The following is a 24,821-nucleotide window of genomic DNA, read 5'->3' on the forward strand; positions in this document are numbered from 1 at the left end:
CTGGCTGGAAGGAGGGAGCTGGGCAGCCGGGATACAGGGCCGGCACTGACCGGCCATGAAGCAGGAGGAAGTCAGGGCTAAGATGTACAGAACAATCCTGTGCACATCTCACACCTGTGTCACCTGGACCACTTCTTAACTCTTTTACCAGCAGGTTTTTGGCAGCTGGACCACTTGGGCTATTAGCTGGTGTCAGTTCTGAAGGAAGAGCCCACCCTTAGGGAAGGCTCAGAGCAGGACAACCTAGCATGCAGGGCTGTCCAGTCACCCATGTGGCAATAAGTGACAAGCTCATCCTGCATGTACACACTGCCTGATTGAAGCATTTTGGAAACTAGGGCCCCACCACACAAACTCTTTCAATGACAGCAATTTCAGGGAATAAATGAGGGCTGCCCCAAGAGAGAAATAGATGTGCTGAGAGGTAAAAGCCACTCATAGAGGGACTGAAGAAGATGAGAGTGCATTCCTCCCATCTGAGGTGCACGAAATCCAGTGCATGAGGTCCTGGTTCATTTTCACTAAACAAACTTGCTCCCATTTATGTAAAGCCAAAACCAGCAGTTTACAATTCAAATTGCACTTGTGAAGCCCAGACTACTTTCCATCAAGTTAATCAAAGGCAGACTTGTGTTTTCCAAGATGAGACAACCCGCAAGGCCTGCTGCTACTCTAATCCCAGAGGTTATTTTTATATTCACTGCTGTATTCTTATAACAACATTAAAAGAAACCACCTCAGGCTTACTTTTGAAAAATAAAGCTTCCTCTCAAAAGGAAGAAGAGTGTCTTGTTCATCCCACTTTTCATTTTAGTGAAGCAGAGGCCAAAAGTGCACACCATCTTTCCAAAAAACTTGTTGGCTGCCTGAAGAAATGCTCAGAAAGGCAGGAAAGTGTAACAGGAAGAACAATGTGCTGAAAAAGGAAATGTCTAGAAATCACCAGTGTCATAGTAACTGGATACAGCGACCTCAGAGCAGAGAGTCATTTTCTTATGCTGATCTGGAAACCTTTATATCCAGGAGTCCTGTTATCATGATTCCTGACAAGCACAAAAAGAAAGGTCTGACCGACCTGAGAGAGAACTTTCTTCCACTGCAGATGACATTGTTCTATTATGTACCTCACATATTGTTATAAATAGAAATCTTATTTGTTCAAAAAACCCCCAACAAACCCAAACAAACCCAAACATCCAAGTTGAAACAAATCATTTCATCCACCATTCCGGATTGGTCAGTACTGGTGAGGTGAAGTGGAACACGTGGCGTGAGGAGACGGCAGCACTGAACCTGAAACCTGATGGTTCAGGTAAGGAAAGTGCAAGCGAACAAGTGAAACCACCAAGAGGGAGGTCGGGTCCAGCCTTGCTTCTCCCTCCACTTCTGGTCTGCTGCTATATTTCTCCATCTTCATCCGAGCTCACACTACTGCTTCCACTGCTGCTGCTCCCCCCACTTTCGCTGCTCTCTTCCTGTCGGGCCTGGCAGTGGGCAGCTGCCGCCGCCGCTGCTGCCTCTTTCTCTTGCTGCTTCAGTGCAGCTGCCTTCTTCTCCTGCTCTGCGTGGCTCTTCATGTGAGCACTGCGGCTCTTCACCTTGAAGAACACCCTAAGGAAGGAAGCACATGTGTACATTAGCACTGCTCTCCCCAACGGTCTCTTTCATTAATTCTCCAGAAGAGCTTCTGCTGCTCCAGCCTCAGGTTTGAGCTCTGGTACACGAACTCAGGTTGGTATTGCAATGGAGCTTCTAGAGCAAACAATACTTCTGACCCGGAACGCTAGCACAAGGTCCTGAGCACCCTCAAACCACTCACTTGGTTTCTTTACATGGCCTTTTCCTCTCATCTCTTATTCAGCTTTAAAGTTTTCTAAATTCAGAGGGACGGTGCTGCAATCCAAAACACACACGTGCTACTTAACACAAAGAGGGGCCCTGGTTTTTGGGCATTCTGCCTGTGCTGCAAAAATATAACTAACATGGAGGTGAACAAGGGCCAAACACTCCTGAGCCTTGTCCAGACAGCTAGAAACACTTGATTTTTTTCTGCCTGACTTTGCACTTCCATGATTTATCCCTCCACTTTTGCCACGGACTACTTTGCTTTTACATCAAATGCCACAAGATGGGTTTACACAGAGTTAGAAATCCCTGCCTGCTTCTCCTTGGTCAGCAGCCAGGGCCAAATCCCAACTGCCTACCTTCTGACAGCACTGCCCTTTCCAACGCCGCCTGCTCCCTGAGGGCACAGAGACAGGGTGCTTGGCAGGACCAGCTAAATCCCAGCCACAGCAGGAATCTGACAGCACGCCCAGTGATGTAGCTAAATGGAGACGTTTTCTTACCGCCCTGGAGCTCGGTGCCATTTTTAAATCAAGGGATAACCACTGGTATTATGAGAATCTGTGTTGTTTTAAGATTGAGCAGTTTATGTAGGGAACTTAATTTTCTGGATGTTTATGAATCTGTTGGCAACAAACCTACAAAAACTACTAGAACCATAAGAGGAAAAATAGATGTATTTGAGAGACACAAGAGATGGGGGTGCAGGTTTAACCCAATGAACCGTGTACCCACTGGTCTGATATGTGCTGCTGTGATGATACTGTCTTGTATTTTGACAATACTGTTCATAAGTCTAGACTTAATATGTGATCTAGGAAACATACAGAAATTACACACACATGAACATTAGAGAGGCAATACAGCAGCTGGTTGAAGGTGCAGCTTAACAGCAAGCACTGCACTGAGTTGAAATGCAGGTGGTGTCTCATGCCATCTGAGGAAAACCAGTGAGCTGCAAGTAATTATCCAAGCAGTAGTATCTCAACACCAATATACATAAAAATCGAAATCTGCAAGTATTACTGGGGTAGTAAGTCATTAAACCTACTGCCAGTGTCTCTGGCCTAAACAGACAGAAGGAAAGCTCATTTGAGAATAAGCTTCCACAGGAGATGCCCTACTACAGTTCTGTGACTATTGCTGGAAGCAGAGCTGCTCTTACCTGCCACATTTTTTACAGGGAAATGTGTTTTCTGTGTTCTGAGTTTTACTGGTAACATCTGACTTTATCTTCTGTTTCCGTCTCTTCCTCTGGACTGGAGCAGCAATAGGCTTTCGTGGCTTCACTGTGGTCTCCCTTGGCTTCCTTCCCATTCTCCCAGTGACAGTTCCCTCTTGACTCCTCATATTCACATCGTGGCCCTTTGGAGAGTGGGAAACAGTTAAAGCAAGCTGAAACCTAAACCCACTGTCAGCAGGAAATCAATGGCTGCGCTCCCATGCTTCATTTACTCCAGACTTCATTTATTCCAGAGGTTTTCTTTAATGAGAAAGTCTTCAGGATATTTTCAGGACATCTCTCATCATAGTCCTATGCATGCACCAACCACAAAGAATTATACTGTTTTTTTTCCCCCTCTTATTTATCCCAGTTCTCCCACCACAACACACAGTCTGCTCGTGAGTAATGCTCTAAGCTACCCTAGAATCAGTCTCTTGCTCTAGAAGTTCAAGGTGAAAACTCCTTACACATCTGGAACTGTTCATCTGCTAGTTTTTAAGCTAGTTGCAGAATGAAGGTGGCACAAAGCAACACACACAATGCAGCACTTACTATTACACCATCTTGTAGTGTTTCTTCATCTCTGAAAAGAACTGTATTCTTTCTGTTATCCAACCCCTCCTCTGCTTCTTCTTCTTCCTCCTCCTCTTCCTCCTCCTCTATATGCCCCTGTTCTTCACTGTAAATGTCCCTTCTGGGAGGAAGAACACGTGCAAACCTATGGGAACTCTTCACCAGAAGACAAAGGAACTGTTAATTTTGGCGTCTGTAAGTAAATATCGTTATGTGACACAGGACAAAAGCTTAAGGGTCTGGACTCCACCACACTGAACAGATTGGTTCTGCTGCTAGGTTTACCAGCAAAGGAGCCAACACACAAAATCAGACCCCACACCACAGCCCAAAAGAGGTGAAAAAATTAGGGAATTACCTTGATGTCAACCTCTGCTTCATCCCTCATAGATTTCTCACTGGTAACATCAATGTCCCCAAAGATTAAGGTTCCATTCCGACCAATTTTCACCTGTTTCTTGTACGTGTAGTAAAATTCCACACACTGAGCCACTGTTTTGGTTTTTATCTGGTGTATAGCAAACATAGAAAGTACAGTGGATTCCATGGTACTAAGAAGGCTTATAAATAGCTACTAAAGGCACAAAAAAAAAAGCATTTTCTATTTTTCTTTCTTGATAGTCTCCATTCCACCACAATTGTTAAAGCCTTCTTCTCTGTCGTGTTCACCTGCACACCCCACCCCACAGCCTCTGTTACTCACCAAGAAATACAGGACCAACTTTCCAAAGAAAAGCTGGTCAGTGTAAAGGTGACAGAACCCAGCACTTTGTAAGCTTAATGCACCTTTTAGCCTCTGAAACATTCCAATTCAGCTGTCAAGTTAGGGAGAAGCCTTTCAAGTTTTATGGAAGAGTTTTGTTTTCCAGCAGCACTTCAGAGAAGACCGGATCAGAATACCGATCCAAAAAAGGAAAGGAAGGTTTGAGGCACTTCCCCATTCTGGCCACGTGCATTTCATACCCATACAGTGGTGGGCAATTATCAGTGCAGACCTGCGACTGCCTGTCTTTGATTTTTCTGGAAATTTTCAAATATATTCTTAGTTTCTGGGCTTTTGCACTCCAATGCCTTTTTAGGTATTTCTGTAACAGCTCCTGATTTTGTACTTTCTGATTAGTCCCCCATCAGGAAAATACATGGCAGGGATCATTATTATTAATATTGGCACAGCAAATTGGGAAAAAAAAGGGACCCTAAAAAAATGCATCATTCATGTATCCTCCTCTGGTCCTCTGCATCTGCAGCAAGGCTGTGTTTCTATTAGTTTTCCAAGCAAGCCATTTAAACAGTACTGCAACATTACCAGCACTACCTAAACTTGCCCTGTAAAAGCGGTATCTGCAGTGTGGACTAATGGAGTAATGCAGTAAGTACAAGGATTACCTACACAACAGCAACAAACACACTATTTATTGTTCTAGCTATCTCCTCAGACTTCATGCTGCGCTAGATAAAATTTGTCTGAAGTCTTTTGAGTGCAGGATGTAATGGTTAATATTGAGGTTTCAGCAAAATCAAGGTTAAACGTTCAGCAAACATCTAAGAATGTATCATTGCTGTCATTTAAAAAAAAAAAAAAAAAGAGTCACTTACAAGCTTTTGGACCAAGAAAAAGTCTTTCTTGTAGATTGCAATGCCTTTGTTGAAAAGTTTCTTTTCAGCAACTTTCCACTTGTCTGATCCTGTGGATAAAAAAAAGTTGTAACCAAAGCCCTTGTAGTTTCAAGTGTTTATTCCTCTACATACTTTTACTTGGTGTTCACATTAAATAAGAGCAATACACACACAAGCAAGCAGCCTCACACCACACCTAAGCCACCATAACTGTAGGTTGCTGTTAACCCCTCCCTACCACTCCTCCTTCAGCCCTCCTCTCATGACTTCCTGCCCTAGTACTCATCACCACAGTTAACTCAGGCCAGCTGGACTAAAACAGGACAATTACAAGTCCTGAGATGTTTCCCAACAATACAGCAAGGTGAATAGGCACAAGTGGCTCAGTCATTAGATTTCATACAAGGGAAACGATGGGGCAGGAGTTGGGGATCTTTCAGCAGCAACACACTGTACCTGAAGATTTATTACATGTCTGATATTCCCACTACACTGGCACTCTTGCCTCTAACAAGAAGCACATTTGGAAATACCCTCCTGCCTTATAGATGTGACCCAAGTAATATTTCCCAAGCACTATGAGTGTGTAATAATGAACAATTATAATTTCTGTGCTTTGTGGTACCAGCTATAGAGGTGTCTCTACCACCTTACATCAGGTCTTTCAAGTAGCTAGGGTAACTCTAGGTCACTGCAGTTAGTGTAATATGGCTGGCTACTTTCTAAATAGGTACAAGCCTATAAAGGCAGTTTACAGCATTTAAATTTTGCAGAAACATTGACAGGCATCAATAGCTGGCTGAGCGTTCTTCAGCAAGCCTGAAAATTCTTCCCATAACCTCCCCTGGAGTTAACTCCACCCTGGAAATCCATGAGAGAGAGAGGCTGTGGTTCTGAGGTCACCACAGCCTTTCTATACAATGCCAGCTGTTTTTCTGCATTCTCTGTAGCTTAGTGTAAGTGACCACATTCCCTCTTCCCCAGAAAGGAAACCAGAACACACAGATGTGCAAATACCCCACATGTATTCGTGTGTAAAAACATTCCTTTACCATCAACAGGTCACACAGTTGCTCTGGTTAACAAACCTGTGTAGTGATAGTCTGCCAAAGGGTGGGCAGGCGATCGTACCGGCCTCTTCAGCAGAAGGTTGGTCAAAGCTCCCTAAGATAAACAGGCATAAAATAATTAGCATTTGGGCTATCCAAAACAAAGCTCAGGCAATTGTTAATCACCTCTTTTCTGGCAAGCTGAAAACTATAGCCCAGTTTAGCATTTAGGGCAGGGAATGTGACTCAACTTTAAAAACTACTCTTAGTAACTTACCTAGTAGAAGCCTAAAACACACACAAAAATCACTTTCATTTATTCTCTTCCCCAGCATAGGTCAATCCAATCTCACAAGCATCAGCACTGGTGCGCTGCAGGCAATACAAGTGGCCAGGCAAGTGTGGGATAACCTGACATAAATCAGCCCTGTTGTCAGGAGTAAGTCAATCACAGAACTATAAAAGGATGACAACTCCGTGCTAGATTCTTCTCTCTGATATTACCTCCCAGGGGTGTCAAAGTGTATCATGTCTTACACTGTTGATATCAAATTAGCAGCACAGTCATTTTATAGACAAGCACAGAGAAGTTAAATGGATCTGCCAGAAATAAGAGAAGCAAGACACTTTATGCCTCAGCTTCAGCCTCTTATTTTCCCTTCTAAAATAGTCAATCTTCCCAGGGAGACACTTAAAGAGTCATTTACCAGCCTCAGCTCACTTGCCCTGGTAGACCGACAGTCTGTTCATTAAAAAGCCAAACACATTAAAGTTTGAAATGTGCAAGACAGTGAGTGTGGCACTGTATACATCAGGAGGAACCCACTTGAGGGACAGTAACATCTCCAAGGGACACTAAGCTCCAAAGCTCTCCTCTCGAAGGTTACCTGGCCTTCGTATGTTAACCACATCAAGGTCAGAGGCTGGGTAGACTCACCAGGATGCTTCCTTTTGCTTCATGTAAGAAATGCAGCGCCAGCTCCTGGTTGGTTCCACCCCCAGGAAAAATGCTTGAACAGGCAGCAGCTAGCAGGTTTTCCACTATTTACACAGAGGTACCAAAAAAAATCAAGGTAAGAAGATCAAAATAGAGTTTCCTACAGGCTTTGCATCATTAATTTGCTCTTTTGAAACAGAGTTAGACATAAAGCAAAACTCTCAGAGAAGCTGAAGATCCTTGCAAACCTATCTGGGTCAGATTTGGACACAAGAGCTCATTAGACCAAAGTCACACTGCATTACTTAGCACGCAGCACTCTACACATGGAGTTTCTTTCAAAACTCTTCCCTCCTGTAAAGTCTTCAACATCTCCATTCACCTCATATTTCCTGAATTCCCCCTTATAGTGTGGATTTCCATTTCAAAACACCCTTTTCCCCCCACCCTCTCATCAGAAAGACTTCTTCCACACCTGTCCACTTCTTCCCTTCAGGTTTTATACATGCCATAGGACACGTGCACTGACAGCAGACAGCTGCCCAGACAGTTGCCGCAACTCCTGCTTCCTCATCCTAACTTCAGTCTACAACTTCATTTTTCAAAAGTACTATGTCTAAAACATCCCTTGAAAATACAGAAGTTGCATGCACACAGCATTCACATGTTAACAACGACAAGGAAGCTTCACTGAGCAACAGGCCACTCTCTGCCTGACCAGTAACAAATGGTACCACTTTAACTGAATTAAAAACCCAATCCTACCAAACTCTCCCCCCACACTCACAACCTAATAATTAAGTTTTACTCCTACAATTATTTTCAAGACCACTCAAACATGACACTGCTACAGTAGATATGTGGTTACCCCTACAACAGCTGTGACAGTTCATAGAATCAGAGTCATAGAATCATCAAGGTTGGAAAAGATACCAAGATCATCAAGTCCATTAGCCCTACACCACCAAACCATTACCCAAAGCACCTCGTCTACCTGTTTTTTAAACACCCCTGGTAACAGCAACTCCACAACCCCATGGGGCAGCCTGTTCCAATGCTTCACCACTCTTTTGGTGAAGAAATTTTCCTAATATGGAATCTGAACCTCCCCTGGTGCAACTTGAGACCACTTCCTCTTGTCCTATTGCTAGTCACTAGGAAGAAGAGGCCAACCCCCGCACCTCACTACAACCTCCTCTCAGATAGCTGTAGAGACCAACAAGGTCTGCCCTCAGCCTCCTGTTCTCCAGGCTGAACAGCCCCAGCTCACTCAGCCTCTCCTCGTAAGACCTGTTTAGTCCTATTTACCAGCCTTCCACATTCTTACCATTCTCTTGGGTGACTTTGTTGGTTTCCAGGTCACCCCATGGCTGCCACACCAGTTCTGCTTTATGTTCATCAACTGCTGCCAGGGATCTGTCTTGGAGTGATGGGATTTCTGCTTGAAAGCGAGTTCCTACATTTATTCGCCTGCAGAAAAGGTAACAAGTAATGGTCAGGCCCCCTTTACAATATCCAGAAAGCCTCCATTTCTGCTGGAAGCACTAATTATGAACAGAAATGCAGCAGGCTCTTGCAAAGAACATGAACAGCTTTCAGGTGATGTAGATTTTACATCCATTACTGGTTTCCATGCATGGTCTTATCAACAAGAACTCCAAGAAAACCTCAAAGTTTGGTTTTGAGTGTTTTACAGGTATAAAAATCTACTGAAAGTATAACACCACATAAGTTTCCCTTTTTCCTGCACGTGTCTTGATTATCTTAAGACAGAAACAGCACAATCCAGACCCAAAATAAAAAGCAAGAGATTTAATGCAAGAGTGCGAAAACCCTGCTAAAAAATGAAAGCCAAAACAGGCTGGTAAGTCTTCCTTTTCAGCACACTGTGATGGACTGAAGAATGATGTTCATGCGGAGTCTTCTACTCGCTGTGATTAGTCTTCTTAATTGTTATGGAATACAGTTTCACAGTGAAGGCAAGAGTAATGGATTCTGATCCACCCTAGGAGGGATGGCTGACAGAAACTGTCACTTTGCTGTCAACAAGAAACAGATAAAGAGGCTTTTACTGCAATCAGAAATTTGGCAAATTTTGTGTTCTGAGACACAGATTCCTCTGACCTTACCTGTGTGAGGGACAGAGGAAATCAGAAATGCTGGAAGAAAAGAATGTGGGCTTGAAGGCTTATCAGAAGTTACTTTTTATCTTGAAATTGAACTTTGCATATGGCATCCCTAGGCTAGAAAAGCCCAAGAATTAGATCATGTACTGCAATGTCTGAATAAAACCAGATTTCCACTGCAAGAGTTGACCTGAGTAGCCTGGTCTAATTTGGCTTGCTCTGAGCAGATGACCTCTACAGGTGCACTCAAACTACATTATTCCATGATTCCCTGACTGATGAAACCTAGATTTTAGTACAGCAAAAACTCTTGTTTGGAAGCTCTCACAGCGCTACTGGGACACCCTGGTATGCAGCTGGGTGTTGGTAACACAGAATCTGGGATGGCAATCCACAGCTGACATCACAGCTATACTTGAGGGGGGACTTTCAGATTTTGAAGCAACTGAACTCCAGAACCAGTAGGACACAATCACAGAATTGTAGGCGTTGGAAGGGGCCTCAAGAGATCATCAGGTCCAACTCCACACAATGATCTGTGACACCAGTTGCCCATTGTATTACTTCACATACAGAAGAATTAAGCTTATCAGATTTTCTTTTTCAAATCTCTGCAATGAAGTAACCTTTTGAGAAGCACGAGCACAGGGCCTAGTAAAGTACAAGCAATTAAGAACATAATATTGGGTAATCCCAAGTTACAGTCAACTACTGACAGAGTCAAGACTATAAATCAAACTAAACATTTTTTTCCCCTGTAAATCAAGAGTGCTACCTGACATATTTCCTTCATAAAAGATGTATCTACATAACTGACCATGACAGCGCTGTGCAAACTAGCTTCAGAGCAGCAAAACTTTGACAAGACAGAATGACACAAGTTTGTTAATTTCTCTTGGTTAAAAGTTAGGCCTATCTACCTGCTTAAGGGTCCATTCAGCAAGACTTAAGACAACAGCAAGAGACAACTCCCTTCTGGGACCAGGAAACGAACTCGCATTACTTAGTTGCTGTGGTTTGAAATTGCCAGCGACAAATTTGAAAACCTTCACACTTGACTAAAATTGTGGCTAACAGTGATGTAAGCTTCAGCAGTTTAAAGACATAACATCTAAAGACAACTGCACCACAGAGTCAAAGATCAAGGCCTGAAGGGAACCAGTAAGTATCTGTTCAAAAAGCGGTTCCCCCGTGGACTGCGGCAAAATGAACCAAGATCAAAAAGATGAATTAAGCCATTTTTCCCAACAGCTTTTTAACACACCAAAGGTGCTTATTGCCATTAATGTGCTCAGCCTGGAAGGGATGTGCAAAGGTATCAAGAATAACCTGGGTTTGTTCCTAACTGCAGCATTTACTCAGGACAGCCTGCTGCCAAAAGTGCAGAAACTCAGTTCTGAACAGGAAAGCAGAATGGAAAAAGGGTGTGAAAAAAATAATTTGACAGCAAACGTTCCAGTCAGTTTTTAAAATATAAGCCATTTTGGATGAGGAAGTAAAAGAAGCCTGGTATTAATTTGGGGAGGGCTTGAGTTAAATCTCTCAAATGTCACAGGATATGCTGCAGACTTAGAGCAGAGATTCCTGACTGCAGAGTCAGCAATGCAGTGCCACATGGGTGTTTCCATGCCATGCATCTCCATGGCCAGACTTTGTAAAAGTTCATTAACGTAGGTTTAATCATGAATTGGAAGTACCTTCAGGTCTAGAGCACCGAACTCAAGCTGATCTCACTCTCACAGGGTTTGCATGGGCTGAGCAGAGACATTTGCTGCTCTCTTTCAGCTACTCTGCTCAGCTTTAGCAAGACTGGCACTAAGTCCAAGCTCCTAATTCCAGCTTCAGTAACTCCAGACCATGTTCCCTAGTTCTGTTGGGTCCACATGTGCCTGAGCTTTCCCGGCATACAGCCAGATAAAAAAAGACTACCAAGGCTTATTAGCTCAGGCCAGAGACACTGCCTGCCACTGGCTGTAGTGCTTCCAGATGGAGCTAGCGCAGGAAGGAGCCAAGTCTTGTTTGCAGTTGCAGTGCGGGTAACACACCCCACAGACCACCTGCAACCTGACCGGTCCATGTGAGAGCTAGCTACATTTTTCCATATTACCTTTTGGCTTTCCTCTAAAGGAATGTTACTCCCCCACCTTAAAACAAACATACAGAAAGCAAAGAAAGTGTTTGTATACAACAAAACAGGGCAGATTCACCTATAGCTAACTAATATTGTTTCAGCCCAGAGACAGACGAGCAGTAGCAGGAAGCCGGTAACATCACCAGAATTAAGGTGTGTTTGCCTAAACAGAGTTTATTGTATAGAGTATTTGTTTAATAAAGGCAATTTATGTTTTAAGTCACTAATAGAAATAGCTTCAACGTTTCCTAGAGAGAGATCAACTGTCCAGGGAGCATCCTGAAGATTTAGGAGGAAGAAAAGCAGCACATTTACTACCGAGCTAAGAATCTCCTTCCTGGGTACTTACGGTTCAATGCTGACCGGTGTGGCTTCCCCCACTACTGTGAGAACAGGAGGGGTAACTTCTGAACTATCTGAAAGATAAAGAAAAAACTGCTCAGATACTTCATCTTCCCACTTGAGCTTCAATTCCTCATACAGCTCATAAGCCTGTCAGAACTACTCATCTCTCAAAAACGGCACCCATACACTAAAGCAGTTTAAGATGACCACGAAATTACTACTTACTACATCCTTACTACTTTTTAGTAACAACTATTTACTGTCCTGTCAGTTGAAGATGATGGTCGCCTACTCTTCTATTCCTAAGATCGTCAGCAGGGGGTGTTGCAGATTGTGAATGCATCTTAACCTGCACACCCAGGTGGAAGCAACACAGCATTTCCTACATCCTAACTCTCCCAACTACCATGAAGAAATCCGTGTTCCGCATAACCACATCTCCTCAAGTCATGATCTTTGTCCTATTATTCCACAGTTCCTAATGATAACAGGCTGCCCAGAGAGGGGGTGGATGCCCCGTCCCTGGAGGTGTTCAAGGCCAGACTGCATGGGGCCCTGGGCAACCTTGTGTAGATCCAGGCCTGGAGGTTGGTGTCCCTGCCTGTGGCAGGCGGGTTGGAACTCTGTAATCCTTGGGATCCCTTCCAACCCAGAGCATTCTATGATTCTATGATAAGTTAACCAAGAAAGGAGGAACAAAGTGGAACTTACTTGATCTAAGCAGAGTTCTGTGTGCACTTTTAGGAGTCATTGGAGGTGGAACTGAATGACCACTTGAAGAGAGGATGGCATTAAAATACAGCCCAGATCCTTCTCTCACTGGACTTAGAATTGGTGGAGGAGTGTAAGGAGGTAGCTCAAAGTTCCTATCCGAAGGATGATCTGCCAGGCGGACAGGTGATCGTAAGTGGCTCTGATATGGAGTAATGTTAGAATAAACAGGTGGTGCAATAAAGGTGCCAGCTTTTGGTGGTATGAAGAGTGGTTCAGGTCTTGGCCGCTGCTTTGGTTTCCGGGCAAAGCCCTCTGCTTCATCCTTCGGAACAGCATCTTCATGCTATTACCAAAAAAAAAATATTACATGCTTAATTTCATTTTAAAATCTTGGGTCACTTGAAAAACTTCAGTGAGACATTTTTTAGTAGCAGCTTGAAATCTGGATAGTGCAGTCAGAGGGTGTCTTAATAATGAGGGAGGAAGAAAATGGTAGGAAGAAAATGGTCACGGGAACAGTTAGGTAGCCACACTAGCTCCGAGTGCTTATGAAGTTATAAAATAGAACAATTACACATATGTCTGGTCTAACCTTTGATTGGAAAGATAATGACCTCATGGTAGCCTTAAAAGAGAACATAAAAGTATAGCAGAACCCTGGGACAGATATATACTGACACCAAATAACAGTAAGAACAGAAGACAGTGTAAGGATACTGTCAAGAATTTAACTGCAGAGAAGCCTCCTTAAATGCCTGCCACTCCTCTGGTATGTGAACATTCTGTTGTACTTTGAAGAGAAGACACAAGAAATACCACCAAAACAAAAACCCCTGTCACACCACAGAAGGGGAGCACTCAAGTATTGACCTGCAGAACCTCAGCAAGTAAGACTAAATCTTCATGTCAGATTTTATTCGCATAGGTGCACTACTCACAGTTTGTTATCTACGCACCTATGGAGAAAGCACTCTTTACTTGGGCTATTTATCCATCTGGTTTTATTCACACTGTTTAGTAGCAGGGCATTTCTGCATTAGCTGCAGGTCATGAAAAGGCAGTGATGCTCAAATACATGGCCATATTACAGTGAAAAAAATCCACAGTTCCCAGACAACATCCATTCCAAGTTCAAGCCTTGAGATAAAGCTACTTTAATCGAAAAGCTTATGGATAAAGCCTACAAAATTAAATCCAACAGATTTGGCTCATCTTTGGTTTCTTAGTTTATCCATACCTGATTTGAGGTTTCCGTGTTAGTATTACGATTAGATCGCCTCCGTGTGACTATCACAGAAGGCTTGCGCTCACAAGGAGTACGATCGTTTACTGGGCCTCTCTGGAGCTTTCCATCCTCAGGCTTGTCCTTTCCAAGGCTCTGCAAGTCAATTTTTCTCACTGGCACAGACACAGGAATGATAAGAGGCACCAAGCTATTATCCTCCCTGGCTCTTTTCGGAGTTGAAGCAAATTCCACCACGCTTTTTGCAGCTGTAGATCCTGGAGCTGCTATCAACACACTCCTCTTCTCTTCTGAGGTATCCAGCTCCTGAAAAGGAAAAATACATTCCTTAAAAGTTCTGAAATACTTACATAACCAATCAGCCAATATCTCACTTTCAGGGTATATCAAGCTTCTCAATATGTTTTGCAAGCCAAAATGGATTTGGAAAAGCATTACTGGAGGAAAAAAAATGCTTCCCAAAAATGTTACCAAAATTTCTTTTAATTACTTGGGGATTAATTGAAGTCTCAACTGCTAGAATATTTGTCTAATTCATTCTTAATATGGTTTGACATTTTATGTTGCAGATTAATCCATGCCCAGCCATCTAGCTTCCAACAAAGGTTCTTTGGTTTTAGCAATGATCAGAAGCTGCAGGTTATTTATTTCACTTCAGGAAAGACCGAACCATGATAATCTTAATTAAATCTCTCATACAAAAAAATAGAGCCAGCTTTTCACTGAGGGCTTTTTTTATTTATTCACACAACAGAAGCAACCTTCCTTCTTATAGTCAGAACCTTTGAGGTTTGTTGTCTAATAGGCTAGAGCCTGAAGGACTTCGGCTCAGCAGAATCCACAAGGCATAACTGCAAGCCAGAATTTTCTGCATTGGTATCACAGCTTCCATGTCTCCTCTTCCTCATGGAAACCCTAGAAAATTGAGCTCCAAGGAAATGGGAATGGAGGATGAGTTACTGAATAAACACATGGATAGCATAACACCAAATGGCTTCAGGTGCTGCCAGATAAATGATTTAAATTTAAATCATTTAAATGTCCTTTAAATTACCATCCATACTTTCACTCTCAATTCAAAAGCAGTTGCCAGCTCACTTAGAAGCCAAATGCTGAAGTACAACTTTAATAAACATCTCCCTTCAGAGATGTAAAAGTCCTTTTTGAACTCTGAAGTGCAATCCAGAAGTTGTAGAAGATGCTCCTTTTGGTGTTTCAGAACTTCTAACTTAGAGCTCTATTTGGAAAGCCTTTGGATACAAACGCAGAGCCACAATTTAGTTGAGGAATCTACCTGAACAGCTCTGCTTTGTAGGAGGAAGCTAAGGCACATTACCTCTCAGACATGATCAGGTCTCCAACCTGAACTTCAGACATTTTTGCAAAGACTTACTGAAGTCCTCAAAAAGAATCTCGTGTGCCATTGTGTACCTAATCCTAATTTAAAAGCTAGCATAAGCAGGTTCTGTCCTAAGGATTTAGGCACACCCCTTGTCATTTCACTGTGGTCACTGATTGAGAAAGACAGCTTCACTGATGGACAAGACAATATGCTCCAGTTGGCCTGTGAAGAGTCAACCCACTAACTAGGCTGAAGTCCCTCTCTCTGATAGTATATTGAGGGAAGCACAGCTGTACTGTCACAACATGCATCAGGGCATGGAGTTAGTGCTCTGTCCTCTCCCCACATGAGAGTCTTGGTGATTTTTGTTGCTTTTAAGAGCAAACAGGTCCAATCTGAGACACTGAGCCTTCAGAAAACAGCCAGGTGGCAACCTTGAGCAAATCAATTACATCAAGAAGATTCAGGACTGCCTCCTTCCAAGACACTTTAATACAGTGTCCTGGTTTTGGTCAGGATGGAGTTAACTTCTTTTGTAGCAGCAGATGGAATGCTGTGTTTGAGAGTTAAAATGAAAGCAGTGCTGATAACACCCTGATGTTTTTAGTTGCTGTCAGACAATCAAGGACTTTCTCAGCTCTTCATATTTCTCTATTCATGAGAAAGGAGGGGCGAAGGCAGGACAGGTGACCCAAACGGGCCAAAGAGAGTATTCCATGCCAACTACATCCTGCTCAGTATAAAGGGGGGCTGATGGGAGGGAGCATAGGGGCGGCTCCAGGACGCGCGGTTTTGGGGGACGGGTTCCAGGACGGCTCTGGGTGGCACGGCCAGAGTTGTGGGTTTGATGAGAAACTGCATTGTGTATCAACAACTTCATATATTTTTTTGCTCTAAAGTCCTGTTAGCATTGTTATATTGTATCTTTCTGCTATTTTAGTAAACTATCCTTATGCCAACCCACGGGCCTTTTGGTTTCTTGGTTTTGGGGTTATTTGCCCCTTCCTTTTCCCTTCCCTTGCCTCTCACTCCCCGCCCCCCCCCCCCCCACCTTCCCCTGGTCTTTTCCTTTAAGGAGCAGACAGCTGCGTGGATCTTGGCTCTCAGCCGGGGTAAAACCACGACATACAGTGATGCTAAGCATGCATGAGAAGGTTTACCTCACAAGTGACTCTGCAGTTTAGAGTCACTAAACTGACCGCATCACATCACCTGACTGCCTCTTCACAGTGACTGGAGATATCTGCCCCCTCTACTCAGCGATGAAATACACAACTGAGAAGCCACAACCAGCATCAACTGCCCCAGATTGTTCTGCAGGAGGAATTAAGGAGCTGAGTACTTCCCTTCACTCCAGGCTGATGACATGCACCTTATTTTCCCAGGATACTGTACATTTTGGATTTGGAAGGCATTCATCATGCTGACAGATACATCACTACAGATCACTACCTCCAGGTAGTAAGAGGCTCTTGTAAATGTTTGCAGCCTCCCTCTTCTACTCCAGGAAAGAGAGACTAACAAGGATACCTTTTTAAACACCCAAACAGGTCATCTACTGGAAACAGATGTCTACTTCCAGTAGTCCTGCCCACACTTGAAACAGCTGCTCACATACAGCTTCACACTGCAGTATGTGGGCCTCCAATACATCAGGGAAATGTATGCTGTTATGTGATTACTGAAGTCTAGTGAAACACCTGGGATAGCTCTGGGGGGTCATCTTCTGGCAGTGAGAGCCACAGCAGACAGTTTTACACCACCTTTTAGAGCAGTATGTTTACACCACATTCCTTACAGCACTGCCAAGAAAAGCCTTGATTTTCATCAAATTATTTTTTCTCCTGTTCTCAGTGCAAGTGCTCTGGGTACCCCAGAGAATAATGGCAACCAAACACGAGTATGTGAACAAGCACCAATTCTGACCAATCTACAAACCTCAGATACTTCCTGTGTGCTACACAGATCTCTGTAGGTCAAGAGAAATGAATTAATTTCCTGACTGCGAGGAGGAAATTCTGGCAGCTAGTCACACAAAAGATGTCACATTTCTTTGGCTGTATGGTCGGTTAACCATGCCTCTTTTATTTTCAAGACTGGGAGGTAACTAGTAAAGGTGTCTCTTCCTTGAAGACAAAGGGAGAGATGACCCCTTAATGAGGAAAGAGGAAGGAGGAGACCTGAACAGTAGTAAAGCCAGAGAGAAGGCATCAGTTGGAAACTTAATATAAGTAATTGAAATAATTTTAAAGTTGTTCTGGTCCTCATCAGAGCTCTTCTGGTCATGAAATATTATATATATCTAAGGTTTACTAAGAGGGAACACAACTGATTTTGGAATTAAGCTGCTGGTTTCAGATCCCTAAATAGTTTCTCAACTGTTTGATCACACTTAGAGGTAAGTGGAAAGGAGTCACTGAGCAAGGGACAGGACCTCCATTTGAGGAACTGCAAGGGGGCTTTCAACTGCCTCAGCATCTCTGCTGCAGAATTTGGGGCAGGAGGGCTGCTGGGTAACTCCAGCAAGTGTAACTTGTTGCACTTCCATTTAGACTATTGCATAAACACTGAGGGATGAGCTAGTGATCTGGAGTCCCGCAAGGCACCCACAGACACCCATCAGTCATTCTGGCATTGATTCTGTCTAACCCTCAAGTGTTTTGGTTTTTTCTTAAATTTAGAATTCACAGACAACACCTAATTGTGGCGGATGGAAGAACTGTTTGAAGGCCACTACTGTGACCAGACAAAGAACCACACCAGCCTTTCAGAAACACCTAGCTGTACAGTGCTTTCTACCATCATTCTGCATCATTCTCACTGCAGCCAAACTGAAGCTTGTCCATGAAGGAGGTGAGTCCAGAACTGCAATTCCACAAATAAAACTTTTTCTTTTGTATGTAGCAGCTGGTACCCTGCCCTGTAAAAGGGAAAAGAGGCCAGGTAATAAAAACCCATCTCCCATACTGGAATATTTAAATCCAGACACCCCTAAGATGACCACTTAAGACCTGAGAAAAAAAAAATTTGCACATTAAAAAAGCAAATTACGCTTCTTATTTGCATACAAATTTTATAGGTGAAATGAAGACACAAAAATAAGTTATAGATCACAGAATCATAGGGGTTGTAAGGGACCTCCAGAGATCATCAGGTCCAACCCCCCTGCCAAAGCAGGGTCCCTAGGACAGGTCGCACAGGGAGGCGTCCAGACGGGTCTTGAATATCTCCAGAGATGGAGACTCTACCACCTCCCTGGGCAGCCTGTCCCAGAGCTCTGTCACCCTCACTGTGAAAAAGTTCTTCCACAGATTGGTGCAGAACTTCCTGTGCTCCAACTTGAGGCCACTGCCCCTTGTCCTGTCCCCACAGACCACTGACAAGGAGCTGGCCATTTCCCCCTGCATTCCATACTTAAGATATTGATAAACATTGGTCAGATCCCCTCTCAGTCTTCTTTTCTCAAGGCTTAACAGCCCCAGCTCACTCAGCCTTTCCTCACAGGGGAGATGCTCCAGGCCCTTAATCATCTTCATAGCCCTTCGCTGGACTGTCTCCAGGAGGTCCCTGTCTTTTTCATACCAGGGAGCCCAGAACTGGACACAATACTCCAGGTAGGGCCTGACCAGGGCAGAGTAGAGGGGGAGGCAGCAATAAGCTTGCACCATCTGAAAAAGCCAGACAGTACAATGGGCAGTTCTGGTGCAAAGCATCAGCTGTGACACTACGACAGACGCTGCTGTCCAAAAGTAACGATTCACATAAGCTACAGACATCTGCACTGGAATGTTCAAACAACTGGTTCAAATTATAAATGCACCTTCTTTCATCAATACGTTAATCCTATGGTCACCTTACACGCTTTTCACAACCTACACTAGAGAAGGCTGCTAGGTTGTTTACAGCAGAAAGGCATTGATAAAAGAAGCAGACCACTCTCCTCCAGTAAACTCGGGGTTTTTTTCCTCCCTCACATGATATCCAACCCCCCAAAGATGCAAAATCCATCAGACCTCAGGTAAGAATCTTAACATCTTTCAAAAACTCATCCTGACAGCCTAAAAAACCAATCTAATCATGAAAGAGTTCTGCTAGTGCCATCACAGAAACAAACAAGCTGCTTGCATAACTGCAAAGAACAAAAGAGCATATGTCAAAACACTTCTCCATTTGGTCTTTACATTATGAATCGAGCTGCAAGCAGACGTCTTCAAACAGTCAACTCCTTGCTTCGCCTCTCAGGGGATTTTCTTAGATGCTCTGATAGCTTTTTCTTGACACTGTGTTGGTGATCACACTGCAGTATGAACTGCAGACCCTCCTGAAATATAAACATACAGCAGCTGGGAGAGCACAAGCAAATAGCTCACACTGCTACTGTTTTGCTATCAAATCTGCTTGTTCAACTGAAGTTAGAGCAAAAAGGATTGAGGCAGCATCACCAGTCACCAGTTGCTGTCTGCTGTGCAAATGATGGAACAGGCTATGGATATTTTCCTCATCGTTTATTAGTTCATCTCTTTCATCCAAATACCACATTCCTCTAAGGAAGAGATTGGAAAAAATCACTAGAGCCAGACTAGGAAAAAAGTGATGATGAGAACAAGAGAGGGAATAGAATTCCCTTCCATTTGTTGCCTGACTGCGTAGCAACTCAAATAGCAAAACTGTACATGACAGTGCAGTACACTGGTATTTCCTCAGCCTCTGGCAACAAAGCTTCCAAAGAAAAGCCTATCTTTACTTATCACAAGAGGTGCTCAATGAAAGGTCAGTCAATCCACAACTGAAAGAAAACCTCCCCAAAACCCTCAAAACCAGCCCCAACCCAACCCCAAAGTCCCACCACTTGCTTCCTCTAGGCTAGATAACTTTGAAACCAATCAGCTTGCCATATGGAATACCTACTGCGGAGATTAGACTGATGGGAGAACAAGAGGACAAGAGTAGTCAACTACTTAATTGGTGAATGCTATTTCTCCCTCATCAAGCCCCACAAAGTCTACAGGCAGACTTTGTCCTCAGGGTACGGATCTCTCAACATCTGCTACAGGCCATTGCCAGAAACAGGATACTGCATCAGCCAGACCTTTGTTATGCCTGGTACAAGTTCTTCATGTGAGGCTTCTTCAGGTTTTGAATATTTGGGAAACACTGAACACGTAAAACTTCATTATGTCATTTTCAGAGTGCACAATTTAGAAACACTTTTACTGCTAAAACTGCAGTTAAACAGGAAGAGAATGTTAGATTGGTAAAAAGACACCAGGTGAACTGCTTATACTCCTCTCTCTAAATTCCTGATTGGATTGAGGCCTAGGCTGACAGCATCCACATTTTGAAGCCCTGGGCTAAAACCATATTCAGCATTAGTAAAATAAAACTGCCCTTAGGTGTTTTCACTGCAGCAGATCTCTGTTCTCTCCTGCATCTATGAATTACAGTAGCTGAAATTACATGGTACCGCTCCAGAGCAGCCTTTGCTGTACACCACTTCTGGCATCAATGCACCATCCTATCCTGCACGTGTACATAAATTCATTTCAGTTCTATTTTGTAGTCTAAAGCGTGCTCTGTTGGTTAGGATGCATGCCTTACCTTTACATTCTGAAGAGAAGCCAGCTCAACAGCTTTTTGGGCCAAAGTTAACAAGTTGGCTTCTTGAGAAACACGCCGTCTCCGTCGCGTGCTCTGGATTACACCACCTCTGACACCCTGGAAATCATTAGTTCTCTGAGTGTTTTCTTCAGCCTCTGCTGCCTGTTTCTCCCCATCTCTGCCGTTCTGGGCTGTGGCTTGCCTGTCTGTTTCCATCTGGCACAGCTCACTATTGACCAAGGCATCCTTCTGCCCTGGATCCATTCTCTTGGGGTGTGAATAGCTACTTTTGTTGTGGGCCAGTGATTCGGGTGGCTGCTGTAACGGGACTTCTTGCTGATGTGATTGCCAGTGATGCAAAAATAAATTGCTAGGTTGTTCTTCTGCCTGCTTGGAAGCCAACGCTTCTCCTGTAGATGTCAGCAGGGCACCTTCTTTGGAGAGTCGCCGTGATCGTCTTGGAAAGGGAATTTGGGTCTGAGGTAGCACAGTCTGTTGGTTCTGCTCTGTCAGAGCCTTGAAGAGTTCCTGGTTCCGCTCTGTTTGCTGGAACTGGTGTGCCATCATGTGATGCTGAGGTGCTGCAGCGGCCACATGAGGCTGCCCTATGGAAGTAGTTTGCTGCAGACTGAAGGCTTGTGTGGCAGCCTGCTGCTGCTGCTGTTGAGGATAGAAGTTTTCAAACAGTTGTAGCTGGGGAAGAGCTTGCTGTTTTTGTTGAGCAGTAAATGCTGGACTGGAAGAAGCTGGGGCTTCTTGAAAGACATGTAACAATTCAGGAAGACCCTGCTTTTGGCCTTGGTGACCAAATGCAAGTTGGAAAGGCTGCAATGGCAGGCTTTGATTCTGTTGCTGCTGTTTCTGCATCTGATGAAAAGAATTCATTTGAGCTTGCTGTCTCACCAGGGCTTGCTGTTCCAGCTGAGCCTTCTGGGACATCATCTGCTGGACAGCATCTCCATACAAGTCCAGCTGTGACACAAACACTCCTTTCTCTTGATTTCTTTTAAGGGCTTCTGGATGGCCATAGAAGCCTGGAGCACCAGTATTGGAGTGAGGTCCTTTTGGGTTGCCCCCAAAAACCATACTATGGTTCCACATGGAAGGTGGAGACTGCCAGTGGCTGTCACTCCTCTCTGGCAGCCGGTTTGCCATTAGGGAATTCTGCCATTTGACAGCTGTTACTGTCTGGGACATCATCATTGGTTCTCCCCTATCTTGACTATAAACAGAGTTCATCAAAGCAACGTTGTTGGGGGGACTTGTTAATCCTCCTGTGTGAGAAATCTCCATAGTTTGGGAGACTGGAATATTCCCTCCGTGACCATAGTACTGTCCTTCCTTAAGCTGCTGCTGTGATTCTTTCGGTGACACAGCTATTTCTTGCTCATTAAAATAGGCAATTCGTTTCCCAGTCCTTTTGCTTGAAGACTTTTGCTGAGCCTGAAGATTCATGGTTCAGTCTATTCTCCCAGCTGCACACACTGAGTTTACAATCCACCCATCCCTGAGGCTGGGGGAGGAAAGGCACCTAAGTCTCTCTTTTCCATTCAGTTTTAGTAATGAAGGGCAGGAAAGAAGTTCAGATGAAAGTGCCTCCACTTCCTTTTTCTTCGTGTGCTGCTTCTCCGGCTTCTTTTCACTCTTATCCTTTGTGGTTCAGAGGTCAGTAGGGTCCACTCAGTTACAGGTCCTGAAATAGAGAAGCAATTGCAATGAATCATCAACAGACATAACTGTCACACAAACCCTAATGTGATAAGCAAGTGTGTGTCTGTCCCATTTCCCGCAGAACCTAAGATCAGGATAATATGTGTAGAGAAAGAATAGACCTGACCTGCTAGAAGAATGCAAAACAAAACATCTGCTCTGTAGAGCTAAGTTATCACACTGTATTTGCATGACGTAACCCCCAATTGCATGCAGACTTCTGACTAATCACTCAAGCTCATCCTGAAGGTTTTTCTCTTTGACTCCCTCTCATCTGGGCAATTACTGCTGTCTTCCTGTAGCCAGAATAATCTGGTTTTAATCTGAACTCAAAAACACAAATCAAAAAAACCCTCCTGACTCACCAAAAGACAAACAAGTCAGACCACGTTTCCCGGAGACATATAAAACACACACATATATGCAAAGGCTGCAGCCAAGCTCACAGCACGGTGCTCAATACAGGGGTTTGAAGGCAAGGATTTAGGCAGCAGCCCATCACACACCATCACATCATACACCCCACCCTCCCACCACCCCACCCCAATTATTACAACTGCTGTCCAATTAAGAACTGCCCACCAAGATCCAAAGCCAGGGCCTGCTCAACCTGCTGCCCTCACAGATACTTTCTTCAGCAGCTGAAAGCAACTGCTCCTGCTCAGGTCACACTCATGGAACAATGCTGCAGGCCGACTGTTACAGCTGCTCCCAGACACCAGCAAGTATCTGACAGTGTAAAGCTGCAAACATAACATGAGAAATCCTTTCCAGAACATGCAGCCCAAGACAAGTCTACTTTCTTCTTCCACAGAAGAAAGCTATCCACAAACTTAGGCTTTAAAAGCCTACTTTGCAGGATTATGGTATAACGCATTAACACATACACTAGTATTTCTATCAGGATACCTAAAACTTCTTAAGAAATTTAGTTTTGAATTTAATTAAATTCTTAAACTATGATTAATGCAAGTTAGGTGTGCCTAACTATGCACTCTATTCAAATCACACTGCCAATATATTTCAGGAAGATGTTAATAAGCTATTAAAACCCTGCTCTTACTGCATCCCTTCTGATATAAAATCAAGTTTCTCTGGAGTGGAGCAGGGAAGATTAACACACACACCTCCCCTCCAGTGAAACCCACAATCCACACACCTCTGTGTGGAAAATAATGGAAGCATCCAGCATGCTGCAGTCCTGTAACCTGAGTTTCCTCTGAACAGATACAGCTACAGTGGAGATGTTAATACTGGGGGTGGGGGGTGTTGGGAGCACCATGAGGAGAAAGAGACAAAGAGTTTAAATGAACTTACGCAACTTCCAGCTCAGAGGCCAAGCTTGGCTTCAGTGCCAGTGCAACCATCAGCCTGTGTTTCAGAGTGAAGTGACTCACTTCCTTAGACTGTTACATGGCTGTTCCCCCCCAACATGCTCCCTCCCCCTTCATCCTGGCTGCAAACCATGGACCTCTGCCACCCTGCCTGTATCTGGGAGCCAGGGCATTCCTCCCTCCTCTAAGCACCACGTCTCAGCTCATTTTCCATTTCTCTTTCAACAGGATGAAAATAACTCTGGGAGAAATTATGGACACGTGAGATGGAAAATTCTCTCTAAACTAGCACACAAACAAGGATTTCATAAAGTTACATTTTTCCCATTTTAAAACTTCATTAGGAGAGGAAAAAACATCCTGCAGCAGGAAACTGATCTCTGGTAGCAAAAATGTAGAGGTGGAAAGGTTGCTATATGCCTCTTAGGAGGTATTAACGTTTCTCTCTCCCCTTGCTTTTTGCAGCACTGCTCCAGAGCCAACAGCTAAACCACAACACCTGAGGTAATACTTACTTTCTGGAATCGTCACAAGTTATTTTTCTCTCCAAACTAGACAACCTTGTAACAGCTTTCCTTCCTCTGATGTTTCTGCATCAGAAAGGAAAAAAAAAACCCAAAACACAAACAGCTGATGCTGTTCTTATTAGTGGAGGCTGAGACTTGCAACTACTACACATGCAAGTGTCCAGAAGGCCTTTAGAAAGAGAGCTCTAGATGTGAGAAAGCACTGCTTCAGCACAGGTCTCCAAACCTCCACTCGAGCAGATGTTGGCTCTTTTTTCCATTACTAGGTAAGAAGTCACCAGAATTGCAAAGCTGTAACTCAGACCAGTTTAGAATCATGCCTATCTAGGAAAGATGTATCAAAAGTATTAACATGCAAAGTTTAGCAAAAAGAAAGTGGTTTCGGAGATAACCTAAAGGAGGGAAAGGAATACGTACTTCTGGAGTCCCAGAAAATATTACGTGTCTTAAGGAAGTTACATCGTCGCTTAAGACTGTAGTGACTGAAGAACAATTGCAGCTCTAG

General features: G+C 43.8%; 1 protein-coding gene across 1 annotated transcript; it reads right to left on the reverse strand.

Moving 5' to 3' along the window:
- Nucleotides 1-1,397: 1,397 nt before the first annotated feature.
- MIDEAS (mitotic deacetylase associated SANT domain protein) lies at nt 1,398-22,200 on the reverse strand (the record flags this gene model as incomplete). Its single annotated transcript, XM_084263803.1, has 12 exons — nt 1,398-1,611; nt 3,011-3,210; nt 3,623-3,799; nt 4,002-4,151; nt 5,240-5,328; nt 6,349-6,424; nt 7,247-7,350; nt 8,574-8,716; nt 11,853-11,919; nt 12,560-12,905; nt 13,800-14,111; nt 20,746-22,200. The coding sequence occupies 12 exons, from the start codon at nt 22,198-22,200 to the stop codon at nt 1,398-1,400; spliced, it is 3,333 nt and encodes a 1,110-aa protein (XP_084119929.1).
- Between the last annotated feature and the right edge of the window lie 2,621 nt (nt 22,201-24,821).

The sequence above is a fragment of the Gallinula chloropus genome (assembly GCF_964237585.1).
Source record: "Gallinula chloropus genome assembly, chromosome: 4".
NCBI classification, from domain to species: Eukaryota; Metazoa; Chordata; class Aves; order Gruiformes; family Rallidae; genus Gallinula; species Gallinula chloropus.